The 23,684-nt window shown below is 40.4% G+C and overlaps 1 protein-coding gene across 1 annotated transcript in view; it reads left to right on the plus strand.

Annotated features, from left to right (window-relative positions):
* Positions 1-23,684, plus strand: part of CHN2 (chimerin 2) — a 163,629-nt gene that overhangs the window by 92,736 nt on the left and 47,209 nt on the right. The window contains exon 6 of the mRNA XM_062569262.1: positions 488-773. Coding sequence (XP_062425246.1) covers positions 488-773 — 286 coding nt within the window. The remainder of the gene's footprint in view (positions 1-487; positions 774-23,684) is intronic.

Genomic DNA, 23,684 nt, shown 5'->3' on the forward strand with positions numbered 1-23,684 from the left:
CAGACTCTTAGGATTTGAATTACTTGCTGGAGATGCCCGTCTCTTCCGTTGACTGTAAAAACGCCCATGGTGGTTGAGCTTCTAGTTTCAGCACTTTAGAAGTGTTGCAGGGTGAAACAGCCCTTAAAGCAATTATACACCCCAAAACAAGGTCTTGTCAGAGAAAACATGCATTCCATGTGCTGTGGTACTACCTTTAGCATTTAGATTAAAAATATGTCTTTCTGGGTTACGTGGCTTGCTAAAGACAACTGGCCTCAATTCTGTAGTCCAGTCCATGTGATGCCGTTAGGTTTGGTTTTGAATTTGAGCTGTATCCGCAGAGATCCAGTTGCAGCCATGTATATATTCCATATGTAATGCAGATACATAAACTAGCATATAGTCAGTGAAATTACCTCCTGAGTGTTTTGCCGGTATGAATTCTCTCTCTCACTCTTCCCTCTGTTTCTTTCTCTTCTCCCTCCTTTTTTTCTGGTATATGCAGATTTGGTAATCAGACCTTAAACTACAGGTTGTTCTATGATGGGAAGCACTTTGTTGGGGAGAAAAGATTTGAATCAATCCATGATCTGGTAACAGATGGCTTGATAACATTGTATATAGAAACAAAGGCTTCTGAGTATATTTCAAAAATGACAACAAATCCCATCTATGAGCACATTGGATACGCCACTTTGCTTAGAGAAAAGGTGTCCCGGAGGCTGAGCAGAACAAAAAATGAATCAAGAAAAGCAAGTGTAACAAGTGAAGAAAATACACCCGTTGAAAAGGTGAGTATTCAATTTAAAATTTTGGCACTATATGCCAGTCTTTTTGTAAAATCTAAGAGAAAAAACATTTTGTTTAAAGACAAACTTTTCCAGTTTTTCTATACTTTATTAAGTATTACTAAGTTGCTGAAATGTTTATATCCTGTTAATGTGTTCTTGGCTCCAAGCTAATATTTAACTGGAGCTTAAGATGAAAGCTTTCTAATCAGTACTATGCAAATAGTTTCACTGTATAAATATATATATACTGGTTAGCATAGGAACTGCATCTTATAATGGTCACAAAACATGTTTCTTTATCCATGTATACTCAAACATATTCATCGGTGGTCTCTGATAACAAAACTGGTTCCCATTGACCATTCACCACAGCTCAAGTTTGTTATCTTTTCATTTTCAGTGCAAAGCTCCTCTTTCCTGCCAAGTCTTTGGTGGAGGGGTCTGAAATTGGGATATTGTGTGTTTTCTTCTTTTTCTACTCACTCTTCTGATTTAAAGTGGGCTTTCCTTGGTCTCTTTCTCTTACATGCCATATCCAAAAGCATTGTATAGACCAAGACATAATAATAAGTTGAGAATCCAATGCAGTTAGTAGGCAAATGAAATTTAAAATCAGAAATTCTTTTACATATGAAAAGTGGTCTTGTAAGTACTTGCATGTGGATGTTTTTACTTCCCAGGTGGTAAGGCTGTAAGAACTGTCAAACAAAAATTTCTTTCTGAGGCAGGTGTTTGTGGTGAATTGATTTGTTAATGTTTGTGAGTGTACTTCTGCAATATGACTGAGATGATTTTAACATGCAGTGCGTTGGCTAGTAGTTGGTAACTAGAGCTGGTTTATAATTGGGAAGTAAAGAGTGAATTTGCTGTCATGTAATATTGAGCGTTAAAAAAGATCTACTTTTTTGTGTGTATCCCATCATTCTAGGACATTTCTAGGCTAGTTATTATCTGTTCAGGTTCACAGATCTGCACTGACAGATTATAGATTGGTTTGGATTTCTCAGTAGTAATTATTACTCTTGAGTAACTGACATGACATGCAAACCCATTCATCCTCTATAGGAAATTAATTTCATTAATACTGCCATATTTTAGGAAAGGCATACTGCCCCGGGGAAATCCTTTGGATGCTAGGAGATCAACAAGTCCTCCATTCTGGTTTTATTTCAAAATGAGTCTACTGATGGCAAGAGCTGTGGGTTCAGTTGGATGGTACTGTAATATGCAAGATACTGGATACTACAGAGAGGCAGCTTTCATGCTTATTCAGTTGATTCCCATGATTGGACACTGGTTGGTTGTGAATGCTGTATCAAACACAAGAAATTTTATATTGACTGTGTTCAAGGCTCAATGAGAAGTGGATATAGTGCATTATGACAGGATTTTTTTTGTGTAGGTGTGAGTCAGATCAGTCAGGGAAATAATGGAGAATGGTCCAGATAGTGTTCTGGAAAAGTTTTCTTTTATATTGAGACAATACTGGATCAACACTGGGATAACATTAAATATTACTAAATGACTATAATGTAGTAAAAGCAATCATAACAGTGCTTCTATGCTTCTTTCTTCATGAAATCAGGAGAAAATTTTTTGTTCAAGAAAGAACAAAAGTAAGGGTATTCAAAATTTTGTTTAATTTTATTTGCAGTGCTTACAGTTCAAGTTTTGTATTCTGCAGTATGGTCAAAGACTTCAGAGGGGTTTGCTTTAATAGGTTATTTTTCATAACCAGTTGTGTTTCTTTTGTGCTTGGGGTTAGCTATCAGTTCTCAGGTTAGATGGTTTTGAGTATGTACTGTAAAAACACTTCTAAACCAATAGACGTGCAAGCTGCTACTGGAAGGTGCTCCTGCCCTCTCTTCTTCACCACCTTCTTTTTGCTGACCTAAGGTTTTATGCAGCTACACAGTAAGTGATACTAGAAAACTGCTCCAGACTAAAATTTACTCAACCAGGGGAAAAATAAGACAAATTTTCAGCCAGATCTGCTCCCTGATCCAGCTCACACGATGGAAAGACAGCACAAAAGAGAGGGCAGGACTTGCTTTTGTGATAGGTCAAAAGAAATTATAGTACTGGTTTAAAGTAACTACAGAGCTGTATCCTTAGTTCTAAGTACCTGCACTTTAAAATGTCATATTTGGATCTAATGTTACCAATGTCAATAGCAGTGGAAAGATTTCTGTGGACCTCGTTAGTGATTGGACTAGCTCTTTTTTTGTATTTCACCTGAGAGATGAATTTTATCTCATCCCAGAGCAGGAGCATTTGTGCTCACCGAGAATTTCGTACATGCAGTTAGTACCAGCCTGCAAGACTAGGGCTGTGTTACTGCACTGCCGTGTAAAAATAGCCGGCTTCATCTGAGCCGATACATTGCTGGCAACTGTCCCTGCTGCCCTCCCTGTTGAGGGGAAGCAGCAGAGGGAGAAGTAGCAGCTGTTTCTAACATTTTTCCTGCTAGGAGGAGTAGGAGCAATCACAGCTAGATGAGGAGTGGGGCTAAGTAGGCAAGGTGATCTGTTCCCAGGCTAAAGACCTACCCTATCACCTCAGGTCTCAGTGCGGATAATTCCCAACAGACAACCATTTCCATCAGTCCGCAGTATGAGAAAAGGCTACTTTAGCTAACTTATGAGCAACTGAAAGAAGACAGAAGTCTGTACAGTGCCTATCGTGGCTGCTTTTACTTCATATGCTCTTGGAGAAAGTTCATGAGAGGTTTGCACAGCAAAGGCTCCGGGACCATTATTTCCATTTCTTCTTCACAGTAACCTCAGTATAGATTGGGCTCTGAAAAATATCAGTGAAATACCAAGTATTTGTCAGCAGTAGCATAAAGGAACAGAGGAGGGTAAAGGGAATTTAATGTTTGTTTTAATGCAGGCCCCTAAAAAATAAAAATAAAAATGGGAAGGTGGTAGTTCAGTGGTAGTAATAGCAGATGTTTTGGCTGTGTTTGTCATGTGTTGTACAGCATTTTAGGCAAAGGGCATGCTTTGCCCACAAATCAAAACCTGCTCTCTTACCAGCAGCTAAGACCGTTAGAAATAAATGAATGGATATTCAGTATGATGTATTTCTGCATAGGGAATTTCTTGATGCGTGTGTGATGATGTAGTGAACGGAATGGGTTTTCTTTGGCCACTTGAAATGAACAGGTAAAATGTAAATTTTTCATGATTGAACTGGTTTATATGAATATACCTGGAGTATTTTGAACATTTCAGAAATGATAGGGAGGGAAGAAGTCTTATGTACAGGTCAGAAACTTTCATTTTTCTCAGAAGGAGAATTTTGCAGTCTAAGGTACTCCTATTATAGCTTAGGCATTTCAAAAGTGAAATTTTGTTTCATATTGCAATCAATTCCAGAGTGTGAAACTACAGCTGAAGGCATTCATTCCCACAGTACGTTTGTTACACCATCCGGGGAATCTGTTCTGTTGTGTCCCATGTTGACAGCAGAAATTATTAAATGTCTCAGTCATTTCAGAGATGCTTTCCCCCTTTGGGTAGGTCGAACGAAGGTTGCCACCAAGGCACTTGCTGGCAGGAGAAGCACGCATTTGAATAAAATGTCTCGGAACTGCCTGGGGTACCTGTCTATTCCCATAATTATAGTTTCTTGGAGATTGTAATCAGTGGAGTCATGCTCATTTCAAAAGGGAGATGTGATACATGGGCCAGATTAAGCTGTTGTTGTTCATGCCTTTTTACTCATCGTTTTTTTTGTAGGAGGCCTAAGAAGATGTTTACACTTTGAAATTCTTAATAATGCCCGTATTTCTTCCAGAAGTATTTCTGTCTAACTTTAAAGAGGTGCTAGATTTGCAGACACAGATTTCAAATTTTAGTCTGAATAGTTTGGAAGATCTTCAGCCTAAAAGAGCACTCACTGACTTTTAGGAATGAGGTGTTACGGAAGAGAAACATTCTGCAAATATTTTCTTAGCAGTGTAGGCAGTGATCATTTTAATGTGATCCAACTTACAAAAGGATTTTGCGTCTTGCGCAAAGAGCACGGGAGCATGATATGCAGCCTAGGGTTGTGGTTTAGGCTTGAGCAAATTGCACTTGCGTGTTTTGTGTTTCTTCTGTTTAGGGTATTCTGCACTGGGGACAAATAAACGTAGAATAGAAGATACAGGGCAGATAAGTGCCTGACCTGTAGGCAGAGGTTTGTGTAACTTGCTGTGAGCAATTAATCTTCACGTTTAGGAGAGAAAAATTTGCAGTAGTCACCCAGTAAAATAGGTAGTTCTGAAACGTTTATCACTATCACGTATCATGTTATCACGTGACTGCTGCCATTACTGCACCAGTGATCTTTATATCTCAGGCAAAGAGAATAAATTCTTCCTCTCTAACCCCACACTGGCAAATGTAATTCAGGAAAACATATTCAAAAAATCAAAATTGTGGAAGGGAATGCAGGCTGGAGTCTCGTGAGTGCTCTGAGCGGGCAGGTGCTGTCGGAGCTGCTGGGAGGCAGCAGCACCCGATCACTGCTCCTGCAGGTGCTTCCAGCTGCTGTGACCTGTGCTGGTGCTGCCGTGGCCACCGCGGGCCTTCACTGTGCACTGGCCACCAGGACACAGTGCCCTGGTTCAAAGCAGGAGCAATTTGTCCATTAAATTGCCTTGTAACTACTCCAGTGCTTGTATTAGCCCTGGAGATTACAGGAGCAGGGGGAGGCTGCAGTCAAGTCTTTGGCAGCCGTTGAGCTTCAAGTATTTGTGAAAACAGTGATCTTAACCTGTGTGATAGAGGACAAACTGTTGGTAAACACAGAAAAAATCAAGGAAAGTTTTGTTGGTGCCAGGTCTCCACTTACTTGGATCCTGGCAAAACTCCTATCAGCTTCTCTCCAAGTAGGATCTGGCTCAGTCAGTGCAAACATACCAGTAGTACATGAAATAGGAGTGTGCTTGGAGTTGGGCTGGAAGGCTTGGTCTGCTTTTTGGTTGCAAGCATGAGCCAGGAGCAGCAAGAGGCCTTTAACGATGATTATCTATGAGGAATAGTGTAGCATTTTGAGGTAAAACAAGGAAGAGCTGTATGTGGGGACTTCGCTTAACAGCAGGACAGCAGCAGGCGCCGAATATTCCTGCTTGACACAGTAACCTCTCTATCCATTTTGCTGGAGCTCATTACTGTGCATTTATGTGCAAATGACAGAGGCCATAGTTAATATTGTAGCTCGAACGAAAAAGCTGAAATGATAAGCATATTACGGAGTCTGGCAGGTTGTAGATTTCTTCAGCAGAAAATACCACACAAATAACAGACAGATAAGAAAGCTATTCCTATTAAGGAAAAGGTGATAGAAAAGGAAGAATAACTTTGTTAAAAGTAGTAGTGGGTATTACTGTCCTCATTAGTCATGCTGCTCACACAGTTTCCCACATAATAAAATGCTGGACTTCCAGGAAGGACTGTTTTCTGATGCCCCTTAATTGGAGATGTAATCTCATTATGGGATTAAATTTTGTTAGGAACACTACAGTTTTCATTACATGAAAACTGCACAGGAGACGGCCAATTTTAAGAGAACCTCTGGTTTGGTTAAGGTTTTGTAAGTATTTATATTTCTGTATTGCTATTCATACCACATCACTTTCTGCAGGACTTTCAGCCTCATCCTACCACTCAGTTGGCTCTTCCCTGAGTTTTCTGTAGATGCTGCTGTTAGCCAACAGGAAGGAAATCGTTTGAGTTTTTCATTTATTCAATATTCTTCCTATTCTGCAGCTCCTCTGAACCTCTGCTGATCCTATTACAGGTTGCTGGTTAGTATTCAGTGTCTCTGCTGGTACGTCTATCCAGATGTTGTGCATTTCCTTCCCCATGCTGCGCTGCCCTGGCAGCAGATCGTGAGCTTAAGAGGAAAGTGAGCAGAAATGTCTGTTCTCACAGACTCTAGGCTAGAACCGCACTGGTTTTCTGAGCCAATGTGTTTTATATCTCCTTGAGCTTCTGGCCTCTGCAACAGACTTGGCCAGAACAGACTGAAGCACCTTCCTTTTTTAAGGTCTCAACCCCCTATGCAAATCTCCAAAATTCACAAGGATGTTCTATGTTTCTACTGATTTTGCATGGAAAAAGCTCAGATGCAGCAACCTAGACCCTGTACAGGAAAACAGCCCTTTGTCTGCACTTTTTAGTAGTATATGTAGTCATAAAATGTGTGTGGCATTTTTGCTGCTAGAATGAACAGAGACATCAAAATTACTTTGGGAATAATTAATTCCTTTCATCAGCCATTCGTACTTGTCCCAGAACAGCAGTATTCTAAACACAGGTGATCACATGGTTTTACATGATACAGTGTACATATATATATATATACACACACATATGTGTGTGTATATATATATATATATATATATATACATATATATATATAAAATGTACTTATTTCAGCATGCCCTAACATGAGTATTTAAGTACATACCCACTGTCTCCTTTAAACAACTGCTAGCATTTAGTTTTGATTCAGTACAGGACACCCTTTTGTGCTATACTGCAGTGAGGAGCAGTGGATGTAAATACAGTAGATCTACTAGTATGTGTATTTTAGTAATTCATACGTCCTGAGTGACAGATATTGCCTTACTGCCAGTATAACTGGATAATCATTTTCTTTTGCTTTTTAATGTCAACATTCTTTTGTTTATTCCAGTTGTATCTTTTCAGCTTCTTTTTTGTCTCGTAAATATAAAACAGACAATACATAAGAAATAAAAATAAAATGATGCCAAAAAAAAATCACGGAAAGTATCTCTCTTATTTCTTGCCTGTGGCAGTCTGTTTGTGCATAAAAAAAGGAATGGTTTTTTTTGTAGCTGACTATAGCATTCCTAACCAGACTTAGTCCCAGTGTTTTCCCTAATTAGGCAAGGATTTCTGAGAAGAATAATTTGGCTGGTTTTAACAGTAACGGAAATTGAGGGAATCAAGAGAAAGAGAGGTTCCATTAAGAAGTATTTGTTTACCCTGCTTCCTTGTGCTGTTAACATCTCTTATAAGTTGCTGGTTTATGTTATGCTATTACCATCAGCCCAGCATTCATGACTTTTGCCATAAGCCAAATCAGTGATCTGATTATGCCTGAGGAGAGCTTGTAAGCTGAGGGAACAATAATTTACACAGCTGATAGGAGATGACAGATATGGTCTGATCCAAATGAAATTAATGGGGAGATTCCCAAAGATTTCACTGGGTCTTGGATCAGTTCAGGACAACGCTAAGCATATTATGTAGCAAAGGTAATTATGAAATTTTGTTTTAATAGAAGCGTTTCCTGATCCAGGCTTTCAGAAAGATAGCCAAGTAGAAAACGTGTGAATACTTGATACTAAAACGTGTGAATACCACAACTGTAGATTGAAATTTTGTCAAATGAGATGGTCAGATTAGTACTAAAAGTGCTTAGATATGCCAGAAGTGTTTATGATAGTCCTAAAGCAAATTCCACTTGACTTTGTGTATTTCTTAAAGTACAGTGCTATATCTGCAATCAGGCTCTGTTGAATACGTAAATTGATCTTTTCCTTTTAGCTGTTTCCCTATTTATAAACACATTCATAATTTTCATAAACTAAATGTTTATTGTGTAGAAACCATGCCTAGATTGATATATTAAAAATAAAAGGTTTATATCAAGACTCTTTGACTCTTTAAATAGTTTGATAGTATTAAATTAGTATAAACAAACTTCCACAAGGATTGATATGAAGACTTCAGTTTGAACATTTCGTTTGTCTAGTCACTGGAAGTAAAAATCCATTTTGTAAGTAAAAATCTATGCCTGATTATCTCACATGGATAATGAACTCTGAAGGTACATTTTAGTCCTATTTCTCCATGGTTTTCTTTGCCTGAAAAGAGGCTCAGATTCATCCTATCTACAAGAATGTGGCTAAGGAACACAGATATTTAGTTTCTCCCTGTATAGTTACAGTCTGGAAGAAAGTACATTTCACCTTAAATTCTGAATTGCTGCCTCACCAGTTAGGAGTTAATTGTAGGTACTACCCTAATTTTCAGGGCTTCCACTAAATACTTATTGCTAGGCAAGATGTGTTAAGTTTTTCCTCTCCTAAATCCTGTGCACTCTGCTGACCTTCTGCTGAGAAATTGCCAGTTGTTTGGCTTTCTGTGTCCCTACATGCTGATTGGCACTTGTCCCATCACATTCTAGATATTCTGATTTCTGAGCATAAAACATGTTTTTCCAGGCCATCATAACCACTGAGACTGTTTTTTTATAGCCAGGGTGAAGTAGGTCTCACCACTGAAGTATGTGCATGCTACAGAGAAGTCACTGCAGAGACCAAGCAAATATCCTGTTTAATCTGGATTCTTGCCACGGAGAGCCAGCTCAGCAGTCTGCACCCTCACCCTAGAGCGAGGAATGTGATCTTCCTGGTCACTTCCAGATTAAGTTGGGTAGTCTTACTAGCTCAGTCTAGGAGGTAGGGCTACCAGAGCTAGCGGGAGGTACCACGTAGTAGAAAGTAAGAGCTTGGCAGTCTTGGGCAGAATCAGGACTAGTAAATGAACAGAGAGAAGTATATGTTATTGAAGTTTTCTCAGCTGAGGCTTGGCTACAAAGGTCAAGAACCTGTGCTTTATATAACGGTTAATATTTGGAAAAGAGAACATTGTGGTGTGAAGAGCATGAGCAGTAACAATGGGCTCCTTTTTTATAAAATATTCCCAGCCCTAAAGAATAGTAGAACTGTGCACAGTAGTCAGCATGGGTTTATAAAGAATAAGTACTGCCAGTTAGACTTGTTTGACTTTATAATAGTTTCAGAAAAGTACTGCATGAAAAGAATACAGCAGATGCAAAATAATTGGATTTTTAGCAATGTCTCATGAAATCATAGCCTTGACATTAATTCAGACTGGTTTGTGCATGAATGTGGTCACATGGACTGAAATAGGTAGAATAATTTCAAACAAGGTGTAAAGATAGGTAGCAACTTGATAACCTAGAGAGAGAGATAGCTGATGAAGTATTGCAAGGATTGGAGTTTCATTTAAGATTTTTATTGATCTGGAAAAATATAAACAAGACATTACAAAAATCTCAGGATGTTTTGTGCTATCATATTACTTAGTGTAGAAATTTAATCCTTGGAAACGTAAGTATCCATGACAGAAACTTCAAGAAAGTCTCGATTAGAAGATTTAAGAAGAAAATACGGCATGTTTCATGTACAAGAACAGGGGGAGAGGCACATGCATACACAGAATATCTCTTTTGTCAAGAATGACAGGATTGTTTGCATTTGAGCCAGGTGTGCGAATGTCTTGCCACTACTGAGCATACTAGAAGGAAGGAAGGAAGGAGACCACTGTCATAGTCTCAGAATGATCTCTATCTCAATGCAGTGTCAAGTAAAATATTAGCTGTTACACTTCAAAATTATCTGTGATAATTTGAAGTGATTCTGCTTCTCAAAGAGCTTGTGTCCAGCATCTGTAGACAGGGAGATATGGAAAGCACCTCTTTCTTCGTTCTGTACCCTTGTGATGGACTGGGCACCATGTGGCTGGAAATTCAGGTCAGCTCTTTCCACAACTTTTTATTGTTTCTATCCGGCTTTTGGGGGATTCTGAGTGAAGCCCCACTGCTGCAGTGCCTTCTGAATTGCTTGCTGCTGGGGGCTCCTGCAAAGAGAAAATGTAGTAGGAATTTAGCTTGGATCTTTGTCCAGGTCGGTGAGGAGCTAAGCAGTTCCAGAAGAGGAAGGTGATCTATGGACACCCTCTTGTAAGAATGCTGTACGGTGTTTTTATTTTGGTGAAGAGGGAGGGAAGGTTCCTCCAGATAACTCTGCTGGACACTTAGTCACGTGTACCACATTGACCTCTCAGGGAGTAGGTTTAGAAGAATAATTGAGATGATTTATGAATGAAATTGCCCCAATTAAACACTAGGTGGCATATTTACTTAAGAGTTTCCAGGGACTGTATTATGGTGTCTTTCACAGTTGACACCCATATGTGCTGGTGTGACTGGAGGATACCTGAAAGCGGTTTCATGAGAACATGACCACTTGATGATTTTTACCAACAGGTGTTCTACGTGTTCCTAAAAAAGTGATGACTTGACATACAACAATGAACACAAATCACAATTGGTTACTTCAATTGTAAGATTATTCTCTAGTTTCAAGGTTACTTCTATATTAGTACTTGGATTGATAAATGTAGCGTGATAAGGGTAGACCCTTACAGAAGGGTCTGGTCTCAGAGAAATTGTATAAATAGTGGGAGATGTTAATACAAAAAGACATATATAATCTTGTCTGAAAGATTGAATGTAGGAATATTTAATGTGCTTTAAAAGTTACATGAAGGAAAGCTAGCATTTCTCCCTATGTGAATGCAAATAAAGCTTTTTATTTCAGAGCTGGCATTTTACGGTAATAGCATTGAGTGGTTAGGAAAAAAATACTCTGAGGCAGAAGATAAGCCTTTATTCTGTCTGTCTGTGGCACCTGTTACGTCAACCAGGATGCAGTTTTCCATATGCTGCAGCTTCTCCATCTGCGGGGGAATAAATATAACTAACTTGCAGGAATGGCTTTTCATACAGTTTGTCTTTGAGAGATGTAGTGCCACAGCCATCAACTGGACAGAGCAGAGCACTTAGTCTCCACCAAAACAACATCATTCTTAGAATGTCTGTTCTAAGAATTCTTAATTTTTACTACTGGTATTTTTAGAAGAGATATGAATACTTCCACTTTAGAGTAGCTGCAGATCCTGTTGTATAAAAATAAACTTCCGTAGTGCCCAAGTCATCCAGAATGCTTTTTGAAAAGTTGCTGGCTGCTTTATGTGGAACGATATTGTGGGAGGTAGGCCAAGCTGTGTTCACCAGCAGTCAGATTTCTGCGACGAATCCTGTAGTTTGGCAGGTTTCTCTGCTGTGATTCGTATATTGACCTCAGATTTGACAGAACTATATATAGCTGTTCAGTGCTTGCTCTTACAAACAGTGGGCCGCTTAAAAAGGGAGATAAATACGTAAATCTGAATTGGGGTGTGTTTGTTTTGTCAGTGCAGAAGAGCATGGGAAATAGATCTTGCTATGAGAACAGAATTATAGGGCAAATCCTTTCCGGTAGTGTGCAGTTGCCTGACACTGACTGTACCCGGATAGGCTTGTTCTCTTCAAGGGGAAGAAAAAGTCTCATTCCTCTTCCCTTGACTGTCTTCTCCTCACCCACTGGAAGTAACTTGCGTTATCTGATGCCAGGAAATGTGGTGGGGCAAAAACTAAACATCTTCCAGCTTGCATTAGGACATCAAAAATGTGTTAGGAGCATCTCTGCTTTGGTACCAGGAGAATCTGATCGGATTCACAGAATCCGAATATCACAGAAATTTATATCTGTTTCCATTTTCAGCAACATCTTTTGAAACTCGTATTTTGGAAGTTTTTTTATGTCCATTATTTTTCCAGCTCTGAGAAACAAAAGACCGTAGTAGACCAGCGTGAAACTCTGTCAGTAAACTAATGACTGCTGCCCTGGCCAGATCCTTAGCCACTACTGGACTGCATTCACAATGCTATGTTTTAAAATATAAGTAGACAGAGAGAGACCTGGGGAACTCCAGCTGTTTCAAATAAAATAGTTTTATATATTTATATATTTTAGGAAGTAGAAGGAATAAATCTGCCTTTGATTTTTCCTTCCTTTTATTTGATTGATTCAATCAATGTGGTTTCCTAAATCTGTCTGGTCTATAATGCCTTGCCGAACATGTCACACCAAGTGAATTTACAGACAGCGTAAGGCACTTCCAGAATGGCTGAAAATGAAATATAGTGGCAACAGAACCTTGAGACTGGAAAAAGAGAGTGTATCTCCAAGGGTACTTTTAGACCTCAGACTACTAGGAATTAAGAAAAAAGGCTCAATTGTGGTTCCTTTGTGGGCTGGCAGAATCCAGAATGAATAAAGTCAAGACATCATTTGATATAACTTGCTTCTTGTGAGACATTGCATGCAGTGCAGCATATGTATAGCTTTCACATGATATTTTGTGGAGAATTTTTACATGCATGACTTTGGAGTAAGCTCTCAATGCAATGCCCTAAGTTTTATTCTCCACGTGTGAGCCTATCGTATAACTACAGACAGTGAATTTTGCAAGGAAAAACAAAACTGTAATTTCCCTTGTTCTGTTCCTCACCGAATGGTTTATGTTGCAAATTTGAAATAATACTTGAGCACTTCTGCTGTATGCGGCACACAGGTGTACGCTCTGTAAGACAGGGGTGATGCTGCTGCAGCTGAAACGGGAGCAAGCCCGCGGAGCCACGGGCCGGGCCACGTAGGGATCTCTGTTAGAGCTGCCCGGGAAACCCAGGTGAGAAGCGTGGACAAGCACGTTGTGACTCGTGTGCAGAGGCTCCCGCGCCGTGGGGCTGCGGTGGGCCCTGTGGACAGGCACAGCCCAGGCAGCGCGGACGGCGCTTTCAGGAGGCTCGTTCGATACGTTGGGTCAAGTGCACGTTCCCAGAGTGCAGGGGCTATTGCTCTGGCCAGGTTACCCGGTTACCCTGCTAGATGCAGTTTGCTGGGCAACAGTAACGGGAACGTTAAAGCTCACATTAGAACACTGATGAAGCTGGGATTATCTGCTTGTTCGGTGTCTTTTAAGCAGAATTTCCTAATGGGAATATTTCAGTCCATTTAGTTCAACTTAGCATCCAGAATTTCTGCAGCACAAGCAGGACATCTCTTTTAATTCAAGCAGAACTAAAGCAGCAGAATTCAAGATCGGATTTGGAAAGGGAGTACTCTCTCGGTGGCTGAGATGGGATGGAGTAATAATTACTTCATCGCTTCGGAAGAAGTTGCACTGTTAGGTGCAAACAAAAGGGGATACCAAATTTCACTCTTCTGCAGATTGTGATTGAAGTAGAAGATTTAAAGAGATAGTGATTGAAATGTTTATGCTTTCCCATGTTACTGCCTATTTTCCTTTTAAAATATGAGTTCAAATCTTTGAATAAAAACATATCATGACATTAATAAGAAAGAGAATAATAAAAATTTCAGTCAGCAGCTTTTTGTGATTCTGTGTAGTATAGGATTAACAGATGTGGAGGTTTGCAGTGGGACACCACCACCTAATTTTTTCTTGTCAGGTGTTGCTAAGAGTAATTAGTATTTTGAAAAGTCATATTTGTATAGCTCTGTGCAGGAATCCAGAAAATGTCCTTAAATATTTAAAATTCCAATAATCTGGTGGAAAAAAACCAAGATAATTCAGTAGTTGATAGCACTCCCAATCCAACATAATATATACAGAGCTAACTGAGAGAGTAGTATGTTCCTAAAGCATTTGGACGTTTTTATTTCTGCATAAATTTAGTAGCCGGATTTGTGCAAAGAAAATAAATGTCAGTATTTCCATCCTCCTACTCTTTTTAAAAACTCCAGTTCTGAATTCTGAGTTCTGTATCATCTTCAGAAGTGACAGATGCAACAGAATATTTGTTGCGACAGGGGAGATGTTTTTCATGAGACTTCAAATATCAAAATACTAGGGGGTGAGCAGGGGTGCCATGCAAAACAGAAATCAGAAAACAGGGAATAGTTCTGTAGTAACCCATGGGGGACTGCTGAATGGTTTGGATTAGCTAAGCGCCACGGGTAATCCAGTTTATCTTTTCATTATCATTGTTGTTCTGTTCACAGTTCAGTGTATGTTAAGATGCTATCCATGGCCTTTTGGGGTATAATTACGTTTTTCACTTGATCCCTCATTTAGTAGCTGGAGCAACGAGACAAAAGGTTATTTGGAATTAGAACTGACAAGCAGGAGGCTGAAGTGCTGACATCGGTCTGCCTCCTGACAGGTCTATAGCTCGTGAGTCGTCTGCGCGGGTGTCCCTGATATATTTAAAAAGCGAGAAACCTAGCGGGAAGGATTCTCAGCCCGCACGTAGGTGCTGGCAGACGGCACAATAACGAGCCGCCGTTTTTATTTTTTATGATTTATTATTTCTTACAATCTTTTATGTTCGGCGTGGTGCCTTTTCTCGGCGTGCTCCCGCCAAACCTAACGAAAACCGTTGTCGCACGCAGCGCCAGGGATTCTTTGTTGCTCCGGGAAGCCCGTTGTTGCTTTTTGTCCTTCTCAAGGTTTTCGGTCTTTCGGTGGCGCACGTTTCGTTGAACTCGGGTCGGTTTTGCTGTGCTGGTTGTCTGTCGCCCGGGTTTTATCGAGAGCGGTTGGACAGTCGGGCCTGAGCGTCGTTGCCGCGTTCTGCCGAAACCACTGGGTATTCTTCACCATCTGCCCGTCACCACGATGGAGTTAGGGCTGCACCCCGCCGAATTAGCTGTCGCGTTTCAGCCGCCGGAGCCCCTGGGTCCTTGCCCCGGTGTCTCTTGCACGTGCAGTGCTTTGCGCCAGCGGAGGCGTGCTTGCGTGGATTCGCGGAGAGGAGGGCCGGGAAGCGCGCGTCTGCGAAGGTGCACGGGCCGCGGGGTCGGGACTCCGGCGCGCATCCGTCTCTGTCTGGAGAAACGTGCGTCTGAGGCACTCGTGCTAGCGGAGGGTGTTTGGTAAAAACGTTACCATGATGCCTTATTTGGAATAGCGATACCGATGCATGGCGTATTTTGTATACCTGGTCGTCCTTAGAAATAACTTTTTTAAGGAGCAGATCTGTTCGTTTGTTTGTCTTGGGGAATGGCTAAAGCTGAGCTTAAGGGCACGTTTGCACTAGTAGAACAGTCCCTGAAGATTAAGGTTTTATTTGAGCACATTTCCATGTACGGGGAGACAAGATTAGGTCTAATTTGGCATTGTTAGTCAAGGCCAGTGAGATACTGCGGCCAGGGCCTGTGATAAATAAAAATAAAAAAAAAAAAGTAAAGAAAAGTAAAACTTCCAGAAACTTGTATTTTAATTACCATCTCTTTACTAATCTCAGTGGCAGATGCGGAGAAGACAGCTATTTTGAAAAAAATGAGAGAGGAAAACAGCAGCAGAAGTTGCAATAGAAATATAAAGAATTATTTTTTTAACTGTGTTCAGTCATCGGTCTTTGTCCTTGAAGATTTTTCTGTAGCAAATAACAAAGACAAAATACCGACTTACCAGACATTTATAGATGTCTTGACAGTTGAAAGTACAGAACCCCAAAATTATAGATACTTTTAATAAATCTATGTAGCTAGTATTAAAACAAATACAGAAAAGATAATGTTAGAAATATCATTAATTTTATTTTCCAAAGCTTGAATTTTCAAATTCCCTAACTTTAATGAAGCTTCACTCAGATGAGTACGTAAGTGTATGACTTGCATCTAAATAGAGCAACATTGGTACACTTTAAGTGAATCATGAGCCATTAAGTGAATCAACTGTGGTCATACGGTGAGTTAGAGGCAAAGCTAAGATTTGAACGTAGGTGGTCTTAGTTCATCCTTCAATTCAGTTTGTCCCGCTGCCTCAGCTTCGTAATTTTGAGTAAGATTTCACAACATCTACTCAGAAGAGACTTATGTATTCTTATTAAGTAGAGTGTGCTTTTCTCAGTTAAACACTTTGCAGCATTCTCAGCTATGACTAACTCCTCATGGGTTTTTCTCCAGTAATGGTGCTTCAGGCTTTATCTTCCTTAGCTTTGGGCCCTTCAATTCAATCTGATTATTTGCTTTTCATAAGACTTTCCTTTTCTCTGAAAACCAAGCTTGAGAACTTTTGGTGATGTACTAAAGGAACCCAGGGAACTTGTTCTGGCAAGGGAAATTTTCCAAGCCAGAAGCTAAAGAGAGAGGTAGTTTTAAACTACAACCTCTTAAAAAAAAAAAAAAAATGTGGGGTCAGATTCCTTACTTCCAAAGTAAGCACTTCAAAATAAGGAAGTATTGCTGAATCTGACTGTTGTGATTTGTATAGGAAAAGAATATGTCCCATCTAATTAATCAGTTTTTCTCTATTTTAAGTCTGTGTCACTGACTTTGTAAAAATCCAGGTGCTGTACTGTCACTTCGGAAGAGATTCTGCTGCTCTGTCGCATGGGAGCAGCAATAAAAATTAATATTGTCTTTCAATACTGCAGTCACCTCCAGCCACACCTCAGCTGCTGCTTCTTCCACTGGGCAAGAGTGCTATGAGAGGCGGTGATAGGTAACTCACCTATCCTCACTCCTAACCTGGTGGGCAGGTGTGACCGGTAGGTGTCTGGAGAGCCCCATATATTAACTACTACAAATCGTCACCACCAATTTGCTCCAGAGTAAGAGACACTGATTTCCTTGAAGGGAAAAGTAACAGCTTGCCTTTGGAACCTGCTATTGCCTTCGTTTAGCAGAGGGGAAATGCTCTCCTGCAGCAGGCTGTTGCTGATAGTTAAAAGAAGCAGCTCCCTTGCTTGGCCTTTGGGAAGAGGCAGTGCCACGTTCTGTCCTACTGCCTCATCCTTTGCTTGCCCATGGATTGGCCAAATGTGATAAAAATCATATCTGCATTGTGGAATCTATCCTTTCTAATCCTGGAGGAAGGAAGAGTGTATAGCACCAGTTCTTGTTTATACTGCTTCCTCCTGGATATTTCCAGGTCTCTCCCAGTGTTTGGATACTGCCCTGAAGGGTAGGAGATTGGCCTCAACCCCTGTTCTGCAACGTGAAGCTTTCACCCAGGGTGAAATAAGAAATATTTTTTTGCAGACATGGGACTCCTCAGGTTAACCTAGATTCTCTTGCAAAGAGAAGCACCAATGATAAGAAATTCAAGTTCCTATTGCTGCTACTAGGGAATAGAGCAATGGTAATCTCTTCTGATATGTGACATCAGTTCCAAGAAAGAAAAGTAAACTGCAAAAATTTGACACAAAGCTATTTCCGCTGGCAGATCTTAGTTCCATTGACCTCTCTTTTCGTTTAAACAATGTAGACGCATTTCAAAACAAACTAGCAAAGATCAAAGTTGTGAATTGTTGAGGAATTTTTTAATTCATTGAATAATAGACTTGAGGAATGAGACAGTATCTTAGTTACATGAACTCTGATAGTTAATGAACATAGAAACTATCTTTTTATCTGTCTTTAATCTTAAGTGACCCTAGCATTGAAGTTACTGCAAAGAGTGGAAAAGAAAGAAGTCTTCCGATTTCACAACAAAGTGGGTGTAATTTGCAGATATGTCCCGTATGTTAAATACATATATATGTGTGTGTGTGTGTATATATATATATTTAAAAAGGTTGGATCCAGCTAATATTTAATACTGATCTATGGTGTTCAGTTTCAAGAACAATCCTTTTAAAGTAACTGGGAGTGGTAATAAATTCTGTGCTTATCATTTGAAGAAACAAGGTCATGAATAAATGCAACGAATTTTTTTTGTCCCAAAGTATATAAGTATTATGTTAATATTATGGCAAATCGCATGAAAGAAAGTTCTGGGTTAAGAAACTATTGGATCTGGTTCTCCAGAAGCTTGCATCAGCTTTAGGCTGGTGTAATGTCTTCTGCCTGCCACAAACAGGCATTACGGAATTGGAAGCTTTATGTTTAAGGTCATGGTAAATATGCATACACACATACACACATACACACACATACACACACACACGTACACACACACATACTATATATATTTCTTTTTACAGTAATTTTAAGAAATTCCACCCCCTTTAACATTTTTCTTTTCTCTAGGAAAAAAAATTTTTTTTTCAAACGTATGTACGTAAGTACCCAGGAAAAAAGTCTTGGTGCTTTGAAGGCAGCTCTTTTGTACTTCCCCAGCAAGGGCATTGAGGCTTGTTGTGCAGTGCCCTCATTGTAGATTATTTTAATATGTTACATCAAGTATGTTGCAATCCCTGCCTTTCCTTTGTTAGCAAGGGGAACTATAGGCATTGCACTGTGTTGGCTGAAGCAGGACTAATCAGAGCAACATCAGGAGGACAGATATTCTCTACGGGGATGCTGGGTCCTCCTAGTTCAGGCTATGCTGCCTTCTTTCAGACATCCAAGGGAGTCAGCCAAAATGGGAATCTCTCCTGAGAATCCAGAGTGCAAGTTGCCCAAGGAGGGAATGAAAAAGTTTGTTTCCCCCAGTATATTAATGGGTCTCCTTTCCTGAAACTGAGGCTCATGAGGAGGTGTGCCTGTCTGGCTGCATGCCCTTGCACTTGTAGCTTCTTTGGAAGAAAGGACAGTGAGAGAAAGAGAAGGGGAGTTGGTGATAGCAGGGATCCTGAGAGACAAAGGCGATTCTGAGCTGCTCCGTGGAAAAGCACTACTGGTCCCCAGGAGCTAAAAAGATTGGAGCACAGGGTACTTTGTCGCATACGGCCCTTTACTAGCAGCTGCTTGTGGTGCGCAGAGCCAAGCCTCTAAGCCCTACTGCAGGGCTGTGCTCCAGAAAACCAATAGCTATCGTTTCCCCTCAGTCCTCATTCACTGGCAGCAAGCAAACATCTAAGGCTTTAGCCCCAGCATTTCAGATTACACAGGCAGAGTTTTACTCTGGGATTTTGCCTGCCATGTTGCTCTGGGAAATCTTGGCAAACATGTCATTGAAGGTGATTTTTGCCCTAGTATTCTGTAAGGAAATGGAGCAACAGGTTGCAAACTCAGTTGTTAAATACAATTGTTATCTTCCAAAAGCTTCCCCCAGTAGAGACTTTGTCTAAACAGTCATTAATATAAAAAGAGACCTCTTTTTGGTAAAAGTATCACTTGAGAAACAGGCTTTTTTCCAGTCTGATGCCTTGGAGTATCTTCTCCCACCGTGGTTTTCCTTCAATGATTTTTTTTGTTGTTGTTATTTAAGCTATCATCCTGAAAACCACCTTACACCACCTTTATTTTTCCTCATTATTTCCCCTCTTGCCTTCTTAGGACAAGAAAAAGTCTTTCTTTTGGCTTGTTCCCACTTTATGCTTCAGAAACCCCAACACAGATACCCTGGGTTCTACTTACGGAGGATCAGCACAACCAAGGAAAACAGTCACGTTCTGCCACAGCCCAGAAGATGCAAGAAGAACCAGCAGCAAAGGACTTAAAGGGAGCCCCATAGCAAAGATTTGCAATGCCTTGAAATTTTAAGAGTTAAAATCCATGAAAACTTAAAGGGGGTAAATCTTTGTACAACTAGATATTTTTGGTGATACAAAACTCTTGGAGCCAATTATATAGGGGATTTTCTGTGAACACTACAGCTAGTGAGGCCTGGTTCCCTATTGACTTGTGCTCTGTGTACACTCCTTATTCCCACTTAAGTAAGCTCAGCCATCCCTTTAGAGCTTGCTCCCATCCCTTCCCCATGCCCAGTTCTCCTACCTCTTCTCCCTACCACAATTTCTTTCTACTATTTGAGAAGGAGACAGCATGCATTGCAACAAGCCCCATATTGCAGGAACACTGCCTGGCCAGCTGGCAGGCCAAGCAGAAGAGACAGCATATGAGTTCAGACTGCAATCTATGTCTCTTGCCTCTGTCCAGGCAGCAGATATTATGAAACTCAGATGTTTGCTCCTCTATCAACTTTGGCTGGAGTTAGCCAGCTGGTTCAACAAGTAGTCTGGGGAAAAGGAGTAACAGACAAATGTTGCTATCATGTCTCTGAAGGGAACCAAGCTGACTAGAGCTTGATATTTTCTTTTTAAAAATAATAGTTTTTCTAATCTCCGTAGCTACAGTTTCCCATAGGCTATCTTCTGCCTCAGTGTAAGTGTAGATGTAGCGATAAGGTCCATCTCTCCTTTTATTATTTTTTCCTTCTTCTGTATGTAAACATACATCCTCTACAAAATACCTGGATGCAATGGTCCACCAGTGCCATGCAGACTACTTCTGAGTGTTTTACAGAAAGTTAGCTAGTTACATTGCAACTTGTCAATTTATTATATCCCACAGACTGGATTCAAATGTTTTAAAACCATGGAGTTTTTCCAAATTTTACCTTTCCGTGAATGCCACAGTTAGAGCTGACTGCAATTTCCACTTCTTGACTGTTGGGAGAAGACACAGCTGTGGGTGAGTTGAGAGCCTCCTTAACAGAGTCTGAGAATTTTTCATTTGAAACTGAGGTGGATGACTTCTGCCTCCCTGGAAAGTGGCTGAGGGGTTTGTATGGGCTGGAGAAAAAAGAGATTTCACTATTGCTGTTCTTCATGCTACTGAGTTACGCAGAGAGCTCCTAGCCTTCTCCTCCCTTTCCAGGTGGACTGAAGGGCAAAGGGCAATTGCAAAGGGTGGCATCTGGGAATAGAAGTTTTGGAAGTGGCAAAAGGGCTTGCCCTTATCTCTTGCTACAAAGGAGTCAATGGGGGGATTCTGTTCCCTTGCCCTCCTCTAGCGGAAAACCCTGAGAAATTGCCCATTTTTGCCTCCACCCCTCAAAAAAAGAACTCTGTGCAGTGGACAAGGGGCTTAACTCTTCTGCAATGTAGTTAGGTCCTTGGCTAAGGGGCACACAGTATCCTCACTAGGATGGCAAAAAGGACCTCCAAAGTGGACCTTCTGTTTTTTACCTGAGCAGACATTGTATCATCTGGGACAACCTGTTTTGAACTGGTTTCCAACATCCACACTTTCCCTTGGCTTTGCTTGGAGTTGTGTGTGCTCAGCAATACTAAAACTATCTCACGGAAATATGCGTGAAATGGTCTCCTCTAGTTTGCTTTGGTTTAAATGTCCAAATAGACAACTTCTAAAACACATTCCCTAATTTTTGAGTGGTCAGATTCCAAGTGAGATTTGAGTTTCCTTCACTTCATTAATAAGACTGGTCCTACTGATGTACTTTCTTGATTGCGCAGAGGGATAAATACCTGATATTTTCCATTTAAAAATGACAAAGCTATTGCTTCCACTTCTGCTCAACCTCAGCTGTTTGACTGGGAGGTTTCCATGTCATATGTCAAGCTCTTTTTTCTTCTTCAGCTGCAGCAAACTGCTCAGATGAGGTTGAGGAAAAATACAAAGTTTTGACAGCATTTAAAAGATCACAAGTAATTGAGTTCATAGGGAGTTTTTCAGCACAGCATTTTTTTCTGTTGAAAATGCCAACTCCATGAGGGTCTGTTTCAACAAATTAACTGTTTAAACAGACACAGCCTAAAGGAAGCAGAGGGAGAGGAGGCCAGCTTAGATTGGTGCCCGCGCTGGGTTGTGCTTGTATCTCAGGTCATGAGCTTGAAACTTCTGTGCTGCAAGTGTCATCATTGCCCTGCTGTCAGCAAACAGTTATGAAAATCCATTGATGTCTCGTGCTCTTCTCATGACTGACCCATATGCAAAGTCATAAGCTGCTCTTTGCTTACAGTTACTGTGCTGGCTCATAGTACAGCTGTTTGTGCTTTGATTTTTGAGCTTGGGTCCAGCTTTGGTGGTTAACCATTAGGGTCATTGGGATTCCCCTGTTCAAAATTTCTAGCCTGGGTGAAGGGGTTCATACTGTTTCAGGAGTCCCAAAAATTAAGGAAGAGTGTCAACATTAGAAGAACTTCAAGATGCAAAGCTAAGCACTTGGAAGCTAGAGAATGCCGAACTGAGCATATAACACCGCTTGTACGTTTATGTGATGGTACTGTTTTTAGTTACCTGAACCTGTGTCCTTCCTTCGGGGGCCTCTACCTCAATGAATGTGCTGGAGAAACTTTGTTCAGTTAAAGAAGCATGGTCATATAGAAGGAGCATGTTAAAGGCACTGTTGTCCACAGATCAGATTCAAGTAGTTTAATAACAAGAATTTCCAAAATTTGCTTTTTCCTCAATGACACAACTATAGTTGACTACTCTGTTTCCACTACCTGATGACTCTTAAATTAAAACAGACATGGCCGTGAGTGAGTGGGTGACTATGAGTGAGGATCCTTACCTTGATATTTATGGAAGTGAAAGGCATATGAGGAATAAGAAAAAAAAATCAAAATCAGTGATGAAATTGGTTGAAAGTTGCACAAAGAGCTCCATTATGTCCCAGCCCAAAGCTCTCATGTGGCTTTGGCAAGTAGTTCAAACATTTTCAGAGGCTAATGAGGCTACTTCTGCTATTGAGTGAACAAATTAGATTCTGCAGAACTACTGGGCAAATGCAGGTGAAACTAATGGGATCTAGTCTCTGAATATAGAAAACAATATAGCATATTAAATGATCTTCAGAAATGCAAACTGCTACTCAAATTACAAGGCAAAAGGAGAAGTAATTAATATAATGAGTCAGGCACTTGTCAATAAAATGGGAATAATACCCGTCCTCCTTCTAGCTGTGATGTGGTGAAAGCAGTTTGTGAAGCATCTGGTGAGCCCGAGGGTGACAGAGTGGAACTAACTTCAGGATTCAGAAAAGAGTTTGAGGGAGGACTGTCCATGATGTGAACTGGCCTGGGGAAAAATGATCTATGCTCATGTAAACACAGAGAACATCGTAGGACATGAAGGGTCAGAGCTCAAATTGAATTAAGATAGATATTTCTTTTTAATATGTACTGTTGCAAGAATGCAAGAATTATTGCCATAGTAAAAATGGTTGTAAAATTCTGCTGGATACTGGGATTTCACTTTAAATAAGGACGTTCTTTTCATTTCTTTTCTTTGCATTTCAAAGATTTACATCCATAACAGTGAGTAATCAGCTGTGTCCTGAGTGCAGGGCAGCGTGACTGAAAAATAGCAACTGGTTTGTTTCGTGAAGTGTTGGGAGAAACAAATGAAACAAATGACACAGAGAGTGTTTTGCTTTTTAAGAGCATGATGTTACTGAGTAGAGCATTTCTAACCACTAAGAGTAGGGCAGAGGTCTCTCAGCTTCATGGTTTATGCAAACAAAATTGTAGTCACAGTATTGTAACAGAAAGAAAAGAAAATTAAGCAGACAGCTATTTTCAGAAAATGCTTCA

The sequence above is a fragment of the Rhea pennata genome, chromosome 2 (genome assembly GCF_028389875.1).
Source record: "Rhea pennata isolate bPtePen1 chromosome 2, bPtePen1.pri, whole genome shotgun sequence".
Taxonomy (NCBI): domain Eukaryota; kingdom Metazoa; phylum Chordata; class Aves; order Rheiformes; family Rheidae; genus Rhea; species Rhea pennata.